At 38.6% G+C, this 20682-nt stretch overlaps 3 protein-coding genes across 3 annotated transcripts; 1 reads left to right on the plus strand and 2 right to left on the minus strand.

Moving 5' to 3' along the window:
- Positions 1-824: 824 nt before the first annotated feature.
- On the plus strand, positions 825-5053 carry LOC118327779. Its single transcript, XM_035661232.1, has 6 exons — positions 825-1135; positions 1838-2457; positions 2657-2767; positions 3131-3192; positions 4127-4387; positions 4568-5053. The coding sequence occupies exons 1-6, from the start codon at positions 1131-1133 to the stop codon at positions 4604-4606; spliced, it is 1098 nt and encodes a 365-aa protein (XP_035517125.1). The 5' UTR covers positions 825-1130; the 3' UTR covers positions 4607-5053.
- Positions 5054-7023: 1970 nt separating this feature from the next.
- On the minus strand, positions 7024-9620 carry rplp2 (ribosomal protein, large P2). Its single transcript, XM_035662886.1, has 5 exons — positions 9500-9620; positions 7735-7858; positions 7586-7634; positions 7395-7496; positions 7024-7155 (listed from the first exon to the last, which is right to left on the minus strand). The coding sequence occupies exons 2-5, from the start codon at positions 7855-7857 to the stop codon at positions 7079-7081; spliced, it is 351 nt and encodes a 116-aa protein (XP_035518779.1). The 5' UTR covers position 7858; positions 9500-9620; the 3' UTR covers positions 7024-7078.
- A 3393-nt stretch (positions 9621-13013) lies between these two features.
- Positions 13014-16158, minus strand: LOC118328466 (adenosine receptor A1). Its single transcript, XM_035662212.1, has 2 exons — positions 15186-16158; positions 13014-13942 (listed from the first exon to the last, which is right to left on the minus strand). The coding sequence occupies exons 1-2, from the start codon at positions 15539-15541 to the stop codon at positions 13306-13308; spliced, it is 993 nt and encodes a 330-aa protein (XP_035518105.1). The 5' UTR covers positions 15542-16158; the 3' UTR covers positions 13014-13305.
- Positions 16159-20682: the final 4524 nt, after the last annotated feature.

The raw sequence follows: 20682 nt of genomic DNA on the forward strand, positions 1-20682 counted from the left end.
TATATATAATTACTTATCATTTCTACCTTTCTCGAGGGGATCAATAAAGGGTTATCTGGTCTTATCTTAATGACAGACAGTACAGCACCATTATGTCAAAATAATAGTGTTGTATATGGCTACATTATTTACTGAAGCCGTTATGAACACATACTTTCCCTTTGAGGATAATAAAGTTAATCAATAAATCAATATTTGTTAAGAATGGACCATTGTCATGTATGAGGACAAATATTCAGGAGCTTGCTCATTGGTGATATCGTACATATGATACAGCTTCTTTATCTATCCATCATGTGCAGTAAGGGTGATGTACAAACATTTACTCAAGTACTTATTTCTGAGGTATTTGTATATGGAGTATTTCCATTTGCTATTCAATATCATACGTTTTACTTCAATACGTTTATTTGAATTTAAGTTATTAGTAACTTTTCAGATTCTGAATTATTGAAACAAAATATAAATCATTATGATTATTATTAATTGCAGTACCCATCCATATATTAAGCAGTTTAAACCAGCACCACATTTACCAGCTGCAACATTAGTCACGCTTACACATTATTCTGTATTCTGTCTGATGAATACTTTTACTTTGTGACTCTATGTTAATACTTTTACTCAAGTTAACATTTGAATCCAGGACTTCTATAGGTTAACACTGTGCTATTACAACTTTTACTTAAGTCTTTTTTAAGGCAAACTTCATTTTATTTTGCCAGCATCATCGTTCGCCTAAAACACAGAGATGTTTCTTCTCAAATACAAGTCCCTTATAGGAAATACCCTCTGCTTTTACTTCCTGTAAAACGTGGCCCCAGCGTCGGGCAGCTCCGTGACCGAGAGCGAGGGCGAAACCGTAAACAGCCTGATGTCTCTGAGCTTACGTCTCACCAGGAAGAAGAGATGTAATAAAGATGACGAGAGGTAGCCCCAGGTAAAAAAGGAGGGCTGGAAAATGGGTGGAGCATGCAGGTAGACACACGTCGGAGAGTCCCTTCATGAACAGAACGAGAGAGAGAGAGACAACTCTGTAAAGCTGCTGCGAGTCAGTCGAATTCAGTAAGTACCGCAGTGGACAACGGATCTCTGAGGGGGCTTCAACGACTCTACTGCTGCTGAAGGAAATGAGGTGAGTCCATAGACACAGCAGCTTCAGTCTGTAGCATCAAATGACTCAAATACAGTTGACATATTTCTTATTCTTCTCGTTTTACACTTCCCTTTCCTCTGAGTTGTGTCAATACGCAATGACCTACATACATGAGCAATATGAAAGTTAATGCAGGGGTCTTTCTGGTTCACATAGTTCATATTATAGCCTATAGTATAGTTTAAAGCTCAAATGTCGATTAGTCATACTGTTTTTATTCAGTCATTATATAAGCAAATGCTCAGTGCTTCCAGCCTGTCTGGTTTCGAGTCAGTCAGACAAACAAGCTATTTGAATAAGTCAACATGAGCTGTAGAGCATTGTGTTGGGTGCTTTTTCATAGTTGCAACCATAATAAAGTTTGGGGAAACTGAAAGTAGTTACTTTCATTATTGAGTAATCTGCAGTTTATTTTTTTAGTTTTATTTTTTATTTTTTGGATTAACTGATTCATCTTTTGGTTTGTTTGTATTTTTACTAAAACCCAAATCTTGCATTGCAGTCCAAAACCCAAAGATATTCAGTTTATCATCACATTAGGACAATAAAAGCAGGAAATCCTCACAACTGAGAACCTGGGACAAAGCATTGTTTGTGTCCATTGATTCATCAACTAATGGCAGACATTTGTGCAACAGTCTTCTAACATTCCATATGTCTGATGTTGTCTTTCTCTTGTAGTCGTCACGCCATGGAAACACAGGCAGAAAATCAAAGGCCTAACAATGGCCAGTTGATTTCTGTGCCTCACAAGGATACAATCCGCCTTCTGGAGGTGTACGTCAAGCGCAGCCTCAGCCTAAATGATGGGGCACTGGGCACTGATAGGAAGGCTGAGAGGAAACAGAAGTGGGTGACAATGCCGAGAAAGCAAAGACGACATTCCAGTGACCCTTCCCTCCACTTGGCCGAGGGCTTAAACGACGAGGTAATCTGTAAGTTTTCTGCCGTGGAAGCTCCCGTGAATGAGCCCAGGACGCTTCATGAAGAATCGGAGAAACCCATCAAAAAATCAAAGAAGAACAAGAAGCCCTCCTTCTGGAAAAATATATTTGGTATTTTCTATCGGAAGAGTAACGAGGAGAAAGATGAAGATGAGGACGGTCCATCAGAGATCCCGGAGGTCTCCCAAGCAGAAGAGTCCTCTGACGCCGCCATCACGTGCCTGCCCACAACTCCGGTCACTTCACAAAGAAGAAAGTCTAAGAGAAGGAAATCCTTAAAAAGAAGGTTCTCTAAAAAACGGCTTTCTCTGAAATCTGGTAAAGATCTTATCGCTGCGGACATCACCCGGGTTGAAGGTAACTTTGAGGACTTGACATGACTTTGATAGATTAACACAATGTGTGTGTGACAAATGATATGATTCATTCAATCTGTCTGTAATGCAACCAGAATTAGTGCAAATCAGGGTTATATTACTGTACTTATACTAAAAATACTTGTACTGCATGCTGTAAATTGAAGTACATTAACAGACAATTGATTCTGGCTTTGCAGCTGTTGTCAGCGTGGAACCGACGTATGCTTACTATGAGAAAGTGTCAGAGGAACTGGAAAGAATCGTGCACGAGGTCCAAGAGAAAGAGGAAGTTCAACCTCTCTCTGATGGTGAGAAACTGTTTCTCTTCACGTTCATTAAGCCTGTAGGCAAATGTGGAAGTTCATGGCAGCATTAAAATACTTTTAAATTCATATTTCAAATTTAATTTAATTTTAATTTGAAAAATGTGGTCATAAAACATAAATCAATTTAATGCACATCAGACAATAAGCAGCATGTGAACAACTTTTGAGTAATGAGTGAGTCCATGCTGTCATTTCTCCTGGCTGTGTATTTTAGTTCTGCATTATTCAACCCACAAGAGTCTAATATCCTCAAATATTTAATCCTATAACTGCATTGATTAAACTGATTCATCATGAGTTGTTCAGTGTATTGATTACACTTCCCCTTGCTTTTGTTTATCTCAGAGGAAGTCATCAACAGGATCATTGCTTTGACAAAGCAGCAGGGTGATGCCATAGAGGACAAGGTTGGTATTCATCGCTGTTTTGAGTAGAACATTAGTTGACTGAAACTCTGTGTAGCCTTGAATAATATGGAAATATTTACAGGAAAACTGCTTTAAATGCTTCAGACAGAGTTGCGTTGTTTATAAAATCATGGATTTTAGAAAATTATTAAGAATTAATGATTGTCAGATCAGGTATTTTTAATAAACAGGTGCTTCAGCAGCTTCAGTCGAAAGCAAAGGACACACCAATAAGCCATAAAAAGTATTATAAAGTCCAGTAGACAATAAAAAAGTACAAACTCCATGACACAACTTTATATTGAAAGGAAAAGACACCCTTTTAGGCATCAATCTGTGATATCTAGTAAGTTATTTGGTGCTTTTCCTTCTATTCCTCTGCACGAGTTACATCATATGTTCTGTTTCCCAGAAAGCCCCAGATACAGGGTGCCATAGTCATAACAAGGAAATGTAAGAGAAGAGATTTAGTGAGTCATAAATCCACCTATGGAAACACAGCATGTCATGTGACTGCTCTGCACCAATCTTTCAATCATTTAAGCCAACAAAAAAACAGCTTCTTAAATGTGACATGTAGTTGCTTTACTTTTACATGTGATCGTAAACTGAAATTTGGACTGTTGGTTGGACATAAAAGCAATGTGCTGACATCACCATGAGCTTTAGTAGATTGTGATGTAACATTTTTCACCAATTCCTGACATTTTTTTATGACCATTTAAGAAAAATGTGTGGCAGTGTTAAATGTGTGCCTATTTTATTTTTTTTTTTCACCTGATATGAAATCATTTCGACAATCATCTATGTTTGATCATCTGCTGGAATAAGATATATAAAAACATTTATTATGCATCTTTATCAGCAGTAAAAACACAGATAGGTCAAAGTATACTGGATTTAATGACAGTCTCCCTCTCTTTATCTCCTCCAGCTGAAAGATAACCCCACCCTGAGCAACTTTTTCCAGCGGATGTCGTACTCGTCCTTCCAGACGTTGGCCGATGCATATCTGGAGAAAGAAGCATTGCCGACCCACAATCCTCCCACTGTCCCACCAACAGCACCCGAGCTGGTCAAGTTGGCCTTAACGTACGACTTTACAGCCAAGATAGCCAGGCTCTCTAAACAGAATATAGGACACATTACCGGCCTGGGGAACCGTTATCTACAAGACCGATTTGAATACCAACAGGTGAGAACCAGACCAGTTGAAAAGAGACTACAGTAAACATTAGAGGTAGCTTGGTGTTCTTTAGTGTGATATTACTTACATATATTATTTTTATAACCATATATAAGAGTAATGATTTGACTTTGGTTTAAATATGTTAACCATAGTTTTAAAACTCTCTTTTTTTTTTGTCTTTTACAGTCATGTTCAGATCATCCATGCTCTGACAGTGACGGCTGAGAGGCAGCCACGCAGAAACAAAAGTGATACGTTTACTCTGCAACTTCTCTCAGCACCACATGTGGTTAAAGATGTGTTGAAATTATAAGTTCCCCCCTTTTTTAACAACACAGTGGACTACCTAAAACCAATGTTAAGCTTGTAAAAAAAAAATATTTTGTGATAGAATATTTGTGTAATTCTGCAGTTTTAAGACATGGAGCCATATTTCAGAATTACAAATAGATGTTTCTACAAGTGAAACTATAATGTGATGCGTTTTATTTTTTACAAATCCGCCACTGAATTAAATGTACATTGATTTACAAACACAATGTATATTAGATAAACAACTCTGTGCAATAAATAAATATATATATATTTTTTACAATTCTAGGATTTTAAAATGTTTAAACTTTTTTAAATAGAAGCTAAACTTAAATGTGACTTGATTTTTGTCAATATGAATGCTGGCATTCAATAAAAGATATTTAATGTATTAATTGCTCATTCATTTGTGGTGTTTTTTTTTTATTATGAAACTATACATCACTCTCAGGTTTTACTGAACTTGTCTCCATAACTTTGCTAATCATCAAGTATGAAACCTTTATTCCAAGAAATCCACTCTGGCTCCACTAGAAGAAAAGTTTAAATAGATTGAGTAATCTCAAACAGCTGGAGGCTAATACTGCAGTTGCTTTTGGATCCCATTTTATAGCTGTTGGGGTCCAGAGCTCTAGAGCAACCTGGGGTCGGGAATTATGTTTATTTTTTCATACTACAAGTCTACCTTGTTCGTCATCTAAAAACCCCTCTTCAGTGGAACAGGTAACCACTGGTACACCTATGCCACTGGTGACAGGACAGTGATTCATTTTAAGCCAGAAATGTTGGGAAGCACTCCTGTATTTGATAAAGTAAGCTAATTGTTGGAAGGTGGAGGTCTGAACTTGTTTCCACCACACCTTTATAGTCTTACTACATACTACCTGAACTTCAAAGACAACAGCCTGCAGCACAAAGAAACCATGTGTTTTTAAGTACATTTGCACTGCAGTAACTGACACTGAAATTAACATGGAATGGAGATAATTGCAGCAGCCATACACAGTGTGGGCAGATCAATAAGAGGTGTGTGTATATTAACAATGATTTAAAGTTTGTTGACAGCGTCTATTATAGATTCCCAGCTGCCAGGTAATTATAAGATGGATTGTGGAAGCCTGTCAGATACATGCATGAAAGCATGCAGTGATGACTCTCACCTGTGGAACAGGTTCCCCTGCAGGCAGGAGAACTTTTCCAACAAAACAGAGGCCCGCCGTAACATCCTGCTAGAACTAATAGGTTCACAGGGGATTCTTGTGCATTCAGCAGCACAGCGCTAAGCAACACATGCTCACATACATACACAAGAGAAAAGAGGACGGCTGAAGCAAAGACAGATTAAGATTCAGACAACACAATCAGTCCCAGTGTCCCGATTCACTGCCATGTGACATGACCACAGAAATCTAATTGGTGTTTTGTGAGTCGTGAAGAAATTAATGTCTCTTTGTTCTTTAAGATCTGGTGAGAACTTTAAAACATGAATAGTGATATCTAGAGCTAGACCTGCTTACTTTAACACATTCAGGTGAGTACATGCAAGGTAGCAGGTAATGGAAAAATTATGTTCCCATTATCTTCAGATTACAAACAGTGTTGGTAAGTTTGATGACTAAATAAGCATGCAATCAAAACTGAATAGAAAATGAAAGATGTGTTGTGATGTGACTGATGACTAACGTCTCTTATTTCACAACACTCTTGGCTTGTCATACACCTGTAAAGCACAGGTGTAATTAATAACATTAATGACAGTTCTGCTGCCTGACTGCAGCCATTATGAGTGAGAGACATTACCATCTACTTGACCTCTTCTTTAAATGTGTGAAGTTGTACCCATTTTACAAGAGTCCATCAATAACCTCACCAAAAACATTTGGACTCAAGCCTGTCTGAATGGCATACAATTTATATGAAATGACTATTAGTTAAGGCAAAATGATAGCAATGTAAAACAAACCTTTAACAACGAAAACAACTAAAACTGCATGGCAGCAGCAGTCCTGTTTTGTATTGTGGTGGTGGGGCCACCTTTGAGTTTACAGTTAGATCATTGCTTGTCCCTTTAAGCCAATGCCATTATGTGGTTTCAGTTTTCTGGCCAACAGCAGGTCAGACGGACCACATGCAGGGTCTGGATTGCCTAATGATGACGGGTTGCCCAATCTAGACTATTTTTAGATGGCGACAAAGTAGCTTTCAACATCAAGCCTTAAAAGCCAGACGGTTTATTTCTAGAACACTTAACAGTAATGCCTTTGGGAATAATTACCTTTGCACAGTCATAATGAGGGCTATATTAAAACAAAAAGGACAAAAAGACAATGTGGTGTGTGTAAACCTTTTACATTTTTATTGCTTTTTAAACACAGAGAAGGCAGATTAGTCAAAGAGCCCGAAGCCCATATCTTCGTCTGACTCTTCCGATTCCTCTTTCTTCTCTTCCTTTTTCTCTTCCACTGGAAAGGAAACAGAGGAAGACAAAAGTCAGCAAGAATATTTAGCAGCACTGATATCCAAAATAGTCAACTTTCCTTTCAGATTGCTAAATGCAACTACAGATTCACACAAGACGGCATCACTGTATTAATATATAATAAATTAAAATGCAATAATATATGATGATGTCATTTAAAGCTTAAATCCTACAGAAACTGAAAACATCCTTTTATTAATTTAGGTTAAGAATGACACATACCAGCAGCAGGTGCAGCCCCAGCCCCAGCGGCCCCACCAGCAGCAGCGGCGGAAGGAGCCGCTACAGCGCCACCTGCTGGTACGGAGGCTAACTTAGAGAGGCCTGTGGAAAAAGGAAAATACTATTTTTAGCCATCTTCCAATGTATGGCATCTTGAAATCTTCAATGCATGTTCACTGAGAGGCCTTTACCTGAGTTCATGACTTCATTGATGTCTTTCCCATTCAGCTCACTAACGACCTGCAGAGAAATATAAGATTTACCGTCAGCCACACAGAATCTCCGGTGGAAACAAAACAGTTTTTATAATTGCATAATATACAGTTCTTAAACGGCATACCTTGTTTAAGCGTTCGTCATCGGCCTCAATTCCCACGCTGCCCAAGATGGCCTTGATGTCCTTTGCAGAGGGGCTGGTGTTTCCACCGAGCACAGCCAGGAGGTAAGCGGCCACGTAACGCATTCTGAGTTGACAGAAGAGACAAAACGGCACGTGAAAAATTTGTGTGCGACTCTGCAAGTTAGGCAACACTGACGTCAAGTCTGGGAGAGTAACATACTATAACGAAACCCCCAGGCCTCGACTTAGAGGCTTTTGTGTGTTAAATCCTGATGGAACTTTTCCTTCTTCCTGTTAAAATGCACCACAAATAACAGACATTACTTGATTCTGTTACCAACATCTTTAAATGGCTCCATAATAATCCATAATTGAGAGCTGGAATTATTAGTAGATCAAAGATTATTTTTCAAGCTAAATTGCAAAGCACGCCCTACTCTGCTTTTCAAATCATCATTAAGCTGATGAGGATTTGCTGCTTTTTCCTGTCTTATATTACAGTAAACTGAACATCTTTGAACTGTTGGAGTCAACTTGGGCTCTAGTCACCATTTTCACCATGAGATTTATCAGTTATGGAAGTAATGGTTAATTACAGGGCTGCAACTCATTATTTTCTTTATTAATTAACGTGCTGATTATTTTTTTCAATGGATGATTTGGAATATTAAATGTATACAAATGGCAAAAAAGCCAAAGCTTACGTATTCACATTTCTTATTTTGTCTGACAAACAGTCCAAAGGCAATGATATTCAGTTTACTACCATAAATTACAATTAAAAATCCAACAATATTCAATTGACAGCTCTAATTATGCTATAATATATGACAGGAGACAGACAAAACTGCACAAGTCTTGACCTAAAAAAAGACCCAAATGTAGTAGTCAACCTATTGTATACTTCTACTGTTGTTTTATCATTATATATTGTATATATTTTATTATAAAAAAGGTACATACTTGGGCTCTTATTATACATTTCTATTTCCATTTATTTTCTTTTTACTTGTACGTACATACCTATATACACATTTCTATTTATATACATTTTGTTAGACAGTGTAATATAATTATTATTTTATTCTTCAACATTGTGTGAGCCCCTTGAGCCACTTTAACAAACAAATCCCCCCCCCGGGAATCAATAAAGTATTTCTGATAGTATTGATAAATTATCCACTGTGGACTCTTCAGTACTTATAATCACCAGTAGGAGGCTGACGTTTATTTTTACTTTACCTATGATATAACAGACAGTGTGGCGTGTACACGAAGGGAACTGCAGCATAAATTAACAGTAATTATTCCAGAATACACTAATTAGTCTGAATATTACAGTTCTCTTACATTCAGTGAGTAAACACATGCTTGGGAGGAGCCCTGTGTGACGTTAGCTTTAGCTGTGTATTGAAACAATGCGTCAGACTTGAATCACACACAGAAACGAAGACAAGACTCAAAAGGCCGGCGTTAAGAGATTGTATTTCTCTATTCAGAGTTGTTAATTAACACTTATCCGGCTGTGATAAACCGAGTACTGCAGTGTGTGAGATTGAGAGCTAACAGAGGCAGCATGGCGCCCAGTGTTTTCCTGCAGCTGTCGTCCATTTCTGACAGCGGCTTCTACTCCATCAACGCCACTTGTTATTTTTCAGTGTTTGGTATTTAAAAACAACAGTCCCGCACATGTCCCATTTAAAACACAGCGAGATATTAATCAACCGACACACACGCGGTTTAAATTGCTCAAATGTGGACTTACTTTAAGTCTAAACAGACACGAAACGTCGGTCACGCTAGGAAATCTGGAAGAGAGAAGGAGGCGGTACGGGATGTTGTAGAAGAGTGGAATGCGTCGATTTCATTGGTCCATTTGGGATGACAGTGAGTATACGTCAGCGTTTTGATAACCCGATGAACCAATCTGTCACATTTATCCTGTTATTTACTACCTCTGTGTGTGTTTAGTGTTTAAATTACAACACTGAACACTCTCTATTGAAATATAAAGTAATGTGTTATTAAAAACATCGTTTAATCTGTGTGTGTTTTCTTATTATTTAGTAATGCAATAGAATCATCTCAGATGAAGACCAGGCTATAAACACTGTTCATGTATGTAGAGTATGTGTTTCATTTTCTTGGTTGAAACTTTTCATTTAATCTGCACTCTGTATTTGTTACTAAAATATATTTGACATGAAATAGGAATGTATTCAACACAACAACCTAGCGACTTGTAAAATGGTCAAATCTGAGGTGTGTTTTGCAATTCTGTGTTTTATCTGTTACGGCTGTGGCAGAAATATTTATATCTGATATTAAAGTAAAAGTAGCACCTCAGTGTAAACATGCATTCATGTAGAAGTATTACCAGTAAAACGTGCTGTATAAATCAAAATAACAGTTCTCACTATAGCATATTGTCCTTTTCAGAATGTTATTTGAATTGTTATTAATGATGCATATGTGTGAGCAGCATTTTTTTATGTTGTAGCTGGTCAAAATGGATATTGTATGACAGTTAAGTCTGACGTTACAGTAGGTTCAATTCTATATATTCTAGTATCGATATAGACGATTCACTATCTGTAAAATCATTCAACAGCTAAGCTGGCTAGGTGCTAACTATCAGATAGCAGTGTCCTCCTAAAAACATGGAGGATAAGTTAAAGTCAGCCGTAAAGTCCAACAGTACGCCCATGTACTAATAGTAAACTAGTAGGAGGAAGCTGATCTCGATCAAAAGGCTCAATTCAACTCTTGAAACATAATAATTTTCCCTAAATTGTCTCTTAAGTGGCTTTCTAATGTGCAAAATTTGCGGATGTATTCAATCGAATTATACGTGTTTAGCTTTTAATCATATTATATATAATGCATGTTGTACTGGTATCAGCATGAACAGAACATGTTAACTGGGATATTGGAAAATACACAAAGGAAGATTTATGACCAGAAGGTGGAGATGCTATAAGTCTTGTGTGCAGTATAATGTAGGACATAAAATGATTCAGGTAATTGCATACATTATTTATTTCCATTAAATCCCCATCCAATGCATTATTCAGAATTCATCAATAAGTTATTGTAAGTCAAGATGTAGCTATAAATGTATACTTTACTCTTTGCAATTACATGTGTGTATAACACTGTAGAAACACAAAAAAGTGATAATACAATCAATTTGTTGACAACCTACAGTTCAAACAACTCTTCCTGTCTCTCCTGGGTGAAGAGCCAGTCAAACAGAGAGACCACTGAATCTACCACACAATCTGCGATCTTCCTCACGTTTGTCACATACCACACTTTATAGCTACATTCTCCCAGAAACATGACGAGAAAAATCACCAAGAGGCAGAGGAAGATGCGGTCCATATAAAAGTTTGCCTTTTCTCTGAAGGTCCACTGCTCCCAAGGTAGCGCACGCCGGGCTTCGCCGTATTTACCCAAGTGTAACAAGGCTGCATGTTCATCCAGCTCTTCTTCTGGAGCCTCCAGGTCTTGGCCACCCTCTGCTTCATCTGTGTCAGCCATTTTATTGTGGTTTGATGCAGTAGATTAAAGTTTTCCTCAGTTATCTGACGATATTAAAATGATAAAAAGCATTAAAACTACAAGAAGTACAGATAATGTCTCTTATGAAGCTTCACACATTTTAGTTGCAGCTGTTTTTGGATGGATTTAAGGGTCTTACCTCCAAGAAGATTAATCAAAGATGAAGACAAGCTGCACGCACAAAATGGAGACTCTTGGCTTTTTGTCTCCACACCTACACCATGCTTGTGCCCCCTCTGCATTCAGTAGGCCACCAGCCACAAGGGTGTGTGTGGTGCGAAGGCAGTAAATGCCAGGTTGGTTATGCAGCACCTACCTCAGTAAGACGAGGGCTGAGGATTAGACTCAGCAGTTTCAAATCCCTCATCCCTCAGGATGAAGGTGACAGATGGTAAAATACGCATTGATATGTTTGTGCGGAAGAGACGGGGGGGGGGGGGCTGACCATTCCAAAAGACAGCATGTTCATGTGAAATTATTTAACCACACAAGTCTCCAGTGATCACAGCATAGGTAGGTAGATTTACATAAATCTGAAAAAAATAAACATCTGGTCCTCACTGAAAAAAGCAAACACAAAACCCACATATCAAATGACAGAAACATTTGAACATATACTTTCTAAACCAGATTAGACTGTTTGTTTTAATGTATTAAGTTCTGTGATTGAAAGTAGTGTGACATGGACTGAAACCCTACAAACTGATGACAAAGCAGAACTGACGTAGCTTTAGCAGAAGCTTTAGCTTTAGAGTTGGAATAAATCACTTCAGTATAATGCTCTGTGGGTAATTTACTCCAGTGCTTCAGCGCCTATTCAACACTCTGCCACAGCTATTGAAATATGGCTTAAACTAGCTGAATTAGCAGACAGAGGTGCCTGCATTCAGTGATAAGGACTAATGGCTGGTTTGCTTTGAGGTTGCCAGACTTTTGTTCCATTTAGTTTAGTGACTTTAGTGTTAATTTGTATTCCAGGCAGGGCCTTTTCACTTGTCTGTATATTGAATGGTTTCTGTGAAACATAAAATTTAAGAACACACAGTACTCTCTATTGATCTTACTCAATAAATCTTGCCATTCTGACTCTTCTGCTTTTCTTTACGTGACTACTCAAGCATCCAATGTACGCATTTGCAAATTAATTCTTTGTGCTCAATCTAATCTCATTTTTAGCCATGCTAGCAGCATTCAGATTAAAATATCTCCATGGATTGCCATTCAAGTTTGAACAGACATTTATGGAGCTGATCGGATGAATCCTAATGACATTTATGAATCCCCTGACATTTGTTCTAGTGTCACCAGCAGGTCAAACTTTTCACTTATCCAGCTGCTTATATGCCTTTTTATGAACAGCAAAATCATATCATCATCAATCATATGTGGTCCAAATCAGTGTGAACGGTCATATCAGAATTCATGTGACTGTTATGTCTCTTTAGATCAACATTCGTTGTGCGGTTTACTTCAGAACTGTGACCTGTCCACACTGGAATCTGATAGGGGTCACATTCAAAAAATAATGTGAACAGCCAAACAAATAAAAACAAACTTGAGCAATAAATCAGAATTGAGCACTTAGGCTTGCAGTGTGAATGTAGCCTTAGTCTTGTTTAGAATGTATTTAAATTTCTATAAATGAGAAATAAAACCAGCATATTAAATGAAGAAGCTATGAATGTTTATTCTGGTGAATTTACTAACAAGCTTTTTGAACATGGCATGTATGTTGCATCACTTATTATGTTGACATATTATAATTCAATATGAATCAATTAAGGAAGCAATAAGTGAAAAAAGAACAATGCAGGCTGATATCATTTTTTTCTGATTGCACATTTTCTTAAAATCTAACTGCGTCAGTGGGTCAGAAATGAACGTGTCCTGTGACTCGATGAAGTGCTTTGTTGTGTCAGTTAATGTGATGATATTCCAAATATCATGAGTATCATCCCCGTACTATCTCACTGTAAACCATGTATGCAGTAGTGGTGCAAGCCCTTGTTACACGTTTACATCCACTTTTTCCGTCAGGGCTGGCGTGCTGGTGCGGCATGGAGTGGGCTCTGTGGGTTTACATAACATGCAACGGCGAGTGATCTGGATCACCGTGACACGAAAGCGCTTTATTCTGAATGCATAAACCATTGGGTTGAGTGCTGAGTTCACATGGGACATGAAAATGCCTACATACATGGCAAACTTGGGTATGTCACATTTTGGACAGAAGAAGTTGATACAGTTCATGATGTGTATTGGCAGCCAACACACAGCAAAGAGGAAGACCACCAAGGCCAGCGATTTGGCCAGCTTCAGCTCCTTCCGATAGTACCTCTCTCCATCGCAAGTGGCTTCGGCACGCCGGTTAAGCTGTAGCCGGATCACCCGGAAGATCTCCGCATACAGAGCAATCATTATGGACAGTGGTACCACCACCCAGCCGAAGAAGTTGAAGTACACCATGTAGTCCATCCTCATGACAGTGGTGAATTCGCAGACGATGTCGCTGGAAATGCTGAGGTTTCTCTGAGCATCACGGTTATTCCATCCAGTCATTGGAACCAATCCAGTGAGGAAGGAGAGGATCCAGCACAGACAAACTGCCACATATGCCCTCCTCTGGGTCACTATGGTGCTGTACCTGAGCAGGGTTATTAGGGGAAAAAAATGAAGACAGGGTTTTCAATCACATAAATACATTATACATTATACTGGATTAGTATTTGTTTGAACAAATTCTAGTGCATAGTTTATTATTTAGAAGCATTTTCGGTGTTAGGATTCAACTGGTAAACAAAAAGTAGTAGGAGCGACTGCCAAATTCCCATAACAAACTGTGCCTATGTCAGTTATCCAGGACATTTTAATTTGCTTAAAAGCTTTTGATGTCCAGCCCATTAATTTGCATTAAACCAGGCAACGATATATGGCGCCACGTCAGACATCACCGGGAACCAACTCTTCTAGATTGACTCTCTGAAGCTAAAAGCACACATTTAGCTGTCTGATGCTAAAAGCAATAAAAAAGTAAAACCAAAGACTATTGGTACTACTACAATTGTTCTTGTAGTAATATCCTTGAGGCATTTTAAATGGATGGTAAATGGACTTGTAGTTCTTCAGCACTTTTCTGGTCTACAGACCACTCAAGCACTTTACAACATTTGTTCACACACTGATGACAGAGGCTGCGATGCAAGGTGCCAATTTGTACTCAAAGTACAAAGTACTCACGATAGTAAGCTCACCCATACACTCACACACCCACGGCATAGCCATCAGGAGCAACTTTTTGGTTCAGTATTTTGCCCAAGGGGAATCGAACCAGCGACCCTCCAATTACTAGATGACCTGCTGTCCCACCTGAGCCACAGAAAGTAGGATTATCAGAAAATTAAGGGCTTTTGCTCTTTGAGGAAGATGTTGATTCTGACTGCAGTCTAAGACAATTAATTTTGGGTAATATAACTAAAAGTTACTTGACTTGATCGGATTGATTCATTCTGTGTACTGTGGCATCAATACAATTCTTCTAAAATCAAGCTTTAATTAATAATTATTATATCAATACAGTAGAGGAATAGTTTAGATCATAGTTTATTTTTTAGCAAGGAAGCTGCAATGGACCTGAAAGGGAATCACATTCTGCTTCCTAATGCTCTCACTTATATTTTATTATTCTTACTTTGCACAGTGAGATACTATACTATACTATACTTACTATATTGATACTGTAATACTTTTCATAACAGTATCTTCACAACATTCATCCTCCAACACCAAACAACCATACCAATCTCTACTTTCTTTTCTAAATTCTGAGAAAAACAAATGACACCCTTCAAAGGAAATTGCAACCAACTGATTTTACAACAGTCCCTCACCTGGTGGGAATCTTGATTCGCAGATATCGGTCGATGGCAATAGCCAGCAGGGAAAGGATGGAGCTCTGGGTGATGATCAGCAGCAGGCAGGAGAGGAAGAGGCATGTGTAGAACTGAGTGCTGAATCCCAGACTGATGATAATAGCCAGAGGGATGACCAAAATCCCCACAGCGATGTCTGCCACAGCCAGAGACACAATGAAGCAGAAGGTGGTGTTGCGGAGATCCCTGTTCACACACACAGCCACAACCACCAGCACATTCCCCAGCACAGATGCCAGGGCAATGGCTGTCTCAATGGAGATGTACATCATGTCCACATGCTCCCGAGGTTTTATTCCAGGAGAGGAAGACATTTTTACTCTGCACAGGTCTTGCTTACCTTTACTCAAAAATTATTTTGGTTGTTGAAACTTCTAGCCTCCACTTTGGGGTTTGCTTCAGCAAAAACATCTTCCACTATGTATGTTCTCTAGCTTAAAGAACTGTACTTTTTCTCTTTTCCACATTTAAACAATGAGTGGCCCTTGTGCTCATGTAGGGACGTTGGACGATTAATCCTCAGCATGTTGTTCCAGCTCATCACAGGAATGGGTACCAGTGCATCACTACTCTTCTACACCCTTACTCTCTCTCTTACTCACTCTCTAGTCTATAAAAACGAGTCATAAAGTCAAGGGGAGGGACTTTGCTTTCTGCAGCAATCCTCTGCCTCTGCAGTAATAGTTTTGGTCACATTAAGTGTTTACATATGTGTGGTTTTTGAGAGAAACTGTGATCTTCATATAATAACTGGCAGGATGCATTTTGATAAAGCTTTTAATTATAATGTGCATTAGAGCTGAGAGCTTTTATAACATTACAAATGCGTTTGTCCATCTGACAGCACTGACAGCACAGTTTATTTTTCAATCAATCACGACTTATCTTCGTCAGAATTCTTTAGTCACTTAAGGGATCCAGCAGAGATTATATTACTATGTGACTTTGTAACTCTAAAAAACACAGTATCAGTCAACCTCACAGTGATAACAAGGCTCCAGGAAATCACAGCCCCTCGCCAAAATAAGAGTCTCCTAAAACCAGATATAAGTAGCTTCAGAGGCGCTGCTGGTTTACAGGCTAGTTGTCTCCCTGGCTCTCAGTCTTTATGCTAAACTAAGCTATCCAGTTTCTGGCTGCTTTATATTTAATGGATAGATCTGAGAGTGGTATTAATCTTCCCGTCAAGAAAACAAAAAGATTGACCAAAATGTCGAATTAATGCAATGCAATATTAATGCAAACAATTGCAGTTATATGAATATTTTATTGTTGTGATAAATGTTGGATCCAGCTCTTTGCGTTTTTGCCCATGTAGGTCGATTAGTGTTAGATTTCATCATCTTTCGGATGACAGAGGTCTCTTCCTGTTCTTCTTATAATCCCGACATATATGCATGTTTTTCTTTAATCATGCAATGTATGAGTGAAATTGGGTTATGTCACTATTTCATCTATTATCATTAGTAAAATCCTATATCAGCACAGCTGTAATTGGAATTCTACCTTTCTGCAGTAAAGCGCCTTTTATGTGTTCTCAATTTTGAGCAGTTATGTCGTTTTAGTGTATAGATTTAAGAGGTGTTTCTTAAAATTAGTCAAATAGCATAAATGTTTTAGCGTCACAGTAATGGCATGTTTGTTTTCATCTCTTACTCCTTATGTTGTTCTCCAAGTAACTTAAGCCCGGTCCCCTATAACTTGGACTCTGCAGGATAAAGTGCAGGGAGGAATTAGATCCAAAAGTTCAATTACTTAGAAAAACTTAATTTAATTGTCCATCCAAGCATGAAAAGACTTTGGCAACAAGTATCACTGAGCAAGCAATCACTGAGATGGTCTTCAGTTGCTTAAGGAAGCAGATTCAATGTCTGCTTGTAAATATATTCAGTCTGATCACTTTCCTTTTTCTTTTTTTTAAAAGAAAGCGATGACTCAGGATGTCGTTTTGGGACATTGGCCATGATCTCAGGCTCTGAGCAGCAGATACTGATTTAGTTTTATTAGTCCCCCATCATCCCACATGCCTTTATTAGCTCAAGTAGGAGTCTACATGCATTAACGCTTCTGGAGATGCAGTCATTGTAAATGAAATACTGCAGGATGTATTAAACATATTGGTTTAGCGCTCAAGAAACCCATTTCTTTGCTGCGTTTTTTTTTCTTTTTTCCCTCTTCGATCAATTGATTGTAAATATTATACTTTGTGGTAGTGTGGCTTTATTAATAATTCATAAAAAAATGACTAAGAAATGCCATTCTTCTGTACCATCAATTGCTATTGTAAACCAGTGGTTTCAGCATGCCAACAAAAATAAGGATTATTTTAGCCTTTTAAAAAAAAAACAAGGTAAAAAAAAACGTATACTCTGCCATCATTATCAATTATTTACATAATGTAGATCCTAATTTCTTCCACTGATATTCCTCTACAGACGACTGCCCTTGGTTGCACCGAACAACACATCATTTTCCATAAACTGAAGTAATGAATTTGATTATGGCCTTGCAGGGATCCGCCTGCACATGTGCCACAGGGATTACATGACAGTAAAGCTTCTATTACCGGTTCCAATTATCAAAATTATTCTCAACATCCTCACCGAGCTTTCCTGTTTAATGTAGAATTTATTTCACTCATATTAATACTGCACTGCTATGCCATCTCTGTTTGTGTCTAATCAGTCAACCTCAGCAGTTTTCTAAAAGGATATGAGTGTTCAAATTAATAAGCTGAAGTGAAGAGAATGGCACTCATGAGATAGCCCTGTTTGCACCAGCCAGAGAGCGTTTCTATGTTGCTTGTTTTGTGTATTGGTTTTGTTGGTTTTTCTGAATACCTAACTACAAGGTGCAATTCTTATTTTGTTGCACACACTATGTCAAACAGGAAATTAATGTGAATGAATATTTCTGGAGACTGACTCATTAGTAGGTTAACCTACCCATTAGGGCAATAAGGAAAAAAACAACCCATCCATCCAAACCCTCTCATCAGTGCAGAGGCAGTAAAATTGTGCAGTTAATCTGTTGTCTAGCCCACAGTTGTATTAGTATCGAAGAAATCAAACACTACTTTTGCTAATTCAATCTAAATAATATACTAACCAAATCGAGGCACAGTAATAGATTTACGAGTATATCACTGAAATGTTGGCCTTCTTGAACTTGTATCAGAAGAAGAGCCCCATTCGAACCAGTCCACTGGATGTAAGATTAATATTTGCTTTTCTTCAGTCTCATAATTGTGAAAAACTCTGGATCTTTTAGCTTGCTTGATGCTTGAGTTTCTTCATCACTCGGTGATTTGTTTTAGCTCTGTGCCATTTGAGGGCATAAAGTCAGCTTGTGTGCTGGAAAAAGCTAAGCTCTGATGCACCGGTGCGTTACAGGTGCCAGAGTGGCAACAGCAACCTCAAAGTTTAGGTTTGTAAAATCTAACAATGAGTGTTAGTAGACAGGCTAGCCTAAATTGTCCCCTCAAACGCTCATTTATACAGTTGTGATGCTACATTGCCTTTGTGTCAGCAGTACTGGCCAGCTATGGCTGCAAACACATAGGATCATATACCATTGTATTGCCTAACATTAATGCAGTGAAGATGACGAACAAATGAACGTCTTTGCTGCAAACTTGTTTCAATTTCCGATGGAGAAAAATACAAACATTCGGGATTTGGATCAATGTCATCTTTGACAACCTCAATCAGCATTACTAGTTTGTGCACTTAAAAGTTTTTTTTTTAGATGGTGCAATAATACCTCACTCATGTCTGTTCCCCATTCCCACGGTCACAAACACACACACACATAAATGTAGACATATGATAATGGTAGCTAGTGAAGTGCAATTAGAATCTAACTAGCTATGTTACCATAAACATTAACTAAAGCTGTCTACATAAGATACCACTGTTGGCTAGATCCTCAACAGGTCTGCTAATGCATTAAAATGATCAACAAATGCAGTAATTTCATTAACTAATCAGTGAGCAAGTTTGGAGAACACTAAAAATAAATGCTTGCCCCACAACCCCCATTGCTTCCGCCTTTTCTGATTAAGTGTGTTGCAACTGTTGTGAAGTGTTGCAACTCTATGGTGCTGCAACCTTTATGTCATTGGCTCCCTAATATCAGTCACCATCACCCACATGGTGCTATGCGATTTTACCAACAACATCACAACGTGTGTGTGCTCAATAATATGATGCATGTATTTAAGTGTGCGGAAATGTTTACTATAAATATTATTTTTGGTGCATTTGATGACATATTAATGTCATTTATTTATTTTAGCATTTATTTTGTATTGTTTTGCCACTTGCAGTCGATGGCATGAGTTATTTTTGATTCTTGTTTCTTAAGGTCAGGTTTTTAATTTTTAGCTTAAATGTATGTTTAATGTATGTTTCTATGTATCTAGTTCAAGTAAATGGTGGCAAGCTAACGTGCTAAAATAACGTGCATTCATGACCAGGCAGATCAAAAATTATGAGTCAGAATCAGGTCAGTGATTAATAAAGGCTTGTGGCTATCACAGCTATCACAGCCAGGGGCGATGCCAGGAATTTTGGGCCCAAAAAAATCCTACATTGGGCCCCCCTCCTGCGGGCTAAGGCCAGGACCCAAAACCACTCTTCAATGCCAGAACAGGCCCCATGTGGTCGGTCCAATATGATGTTCATACCCTTTTTGGTCCACATGGGGATATTATACTTTAAATCATCAGCAGCCTAAAACAAGTCAAAAACAAAGAGAATCATTAATTCTATTCATATATATTCATGAAATACACTATACTGAATGATGATTTCCCATGGTAGCACTGCAGCCTCCTCCTTGCCTCGTCCCTCCTCTCTTCTGGGCAACCTCTTCATGTCCACAATTCACATCGCATTTAACTAACTTTCACTTCTTGCCCCGGGAGTTCCATTGTGCCTTTACGTCTCAGGTTCTCATGGCGCTCGCGCGCTGGCAGTCCTGCTGGTCCTGCTCAGAACTCGGGCCATTGCTAATATCACCTGCGATATTTCGTCTTATTATGCTATTCACCCTCTGTTGCTTGACTACCTTACGTATTCTGTTTGCTGCGGTTTGCTGTTCGTCGCTAGCATCCGCTGTTCCCCCTGTCGTTGCTGTGTCGCCGTCGTCCACCGTCTCGTTATTCCATGATCACTTCATCCCGACTCATTATCTAGTTAATGCTAGTTGTGGCCTTCTGATTGTTCGCTGTACATCTGTACTTCGTCTCTTCCTTCCTCTGTCTCTCTCTGTCTCTCTCTCTTCTCTCTCTTCTCCCCAAACTCGTCAAGGCAATGACGCACAACCACCTACGAAGCCGAAGGGTCCTGTCCGAGGTTTTGCTGCCCCGTGTAAAAGGCACCTCTTTCTCCTTGCCGTCGCCAGATGCTTGCTGCATGGTCGGTACTGCTTGGGCGCCTGACAACTCTGTAAA

This window comes from Morone saxatilis, unplaced genomic scaffold (assembly GCF_004916995.1).
Source record: "Morone saxatilis isolate NCDOM2014 unplaced genomic scaffold, NCSU_SB_2.0 Contig18, whole genome shotgun sequence".
Taxonomy (NCBI): Eukaryota; Metazoa; Chordata; class Actinopteri; family Moronidae; genus Morone; species Morone saxatilis.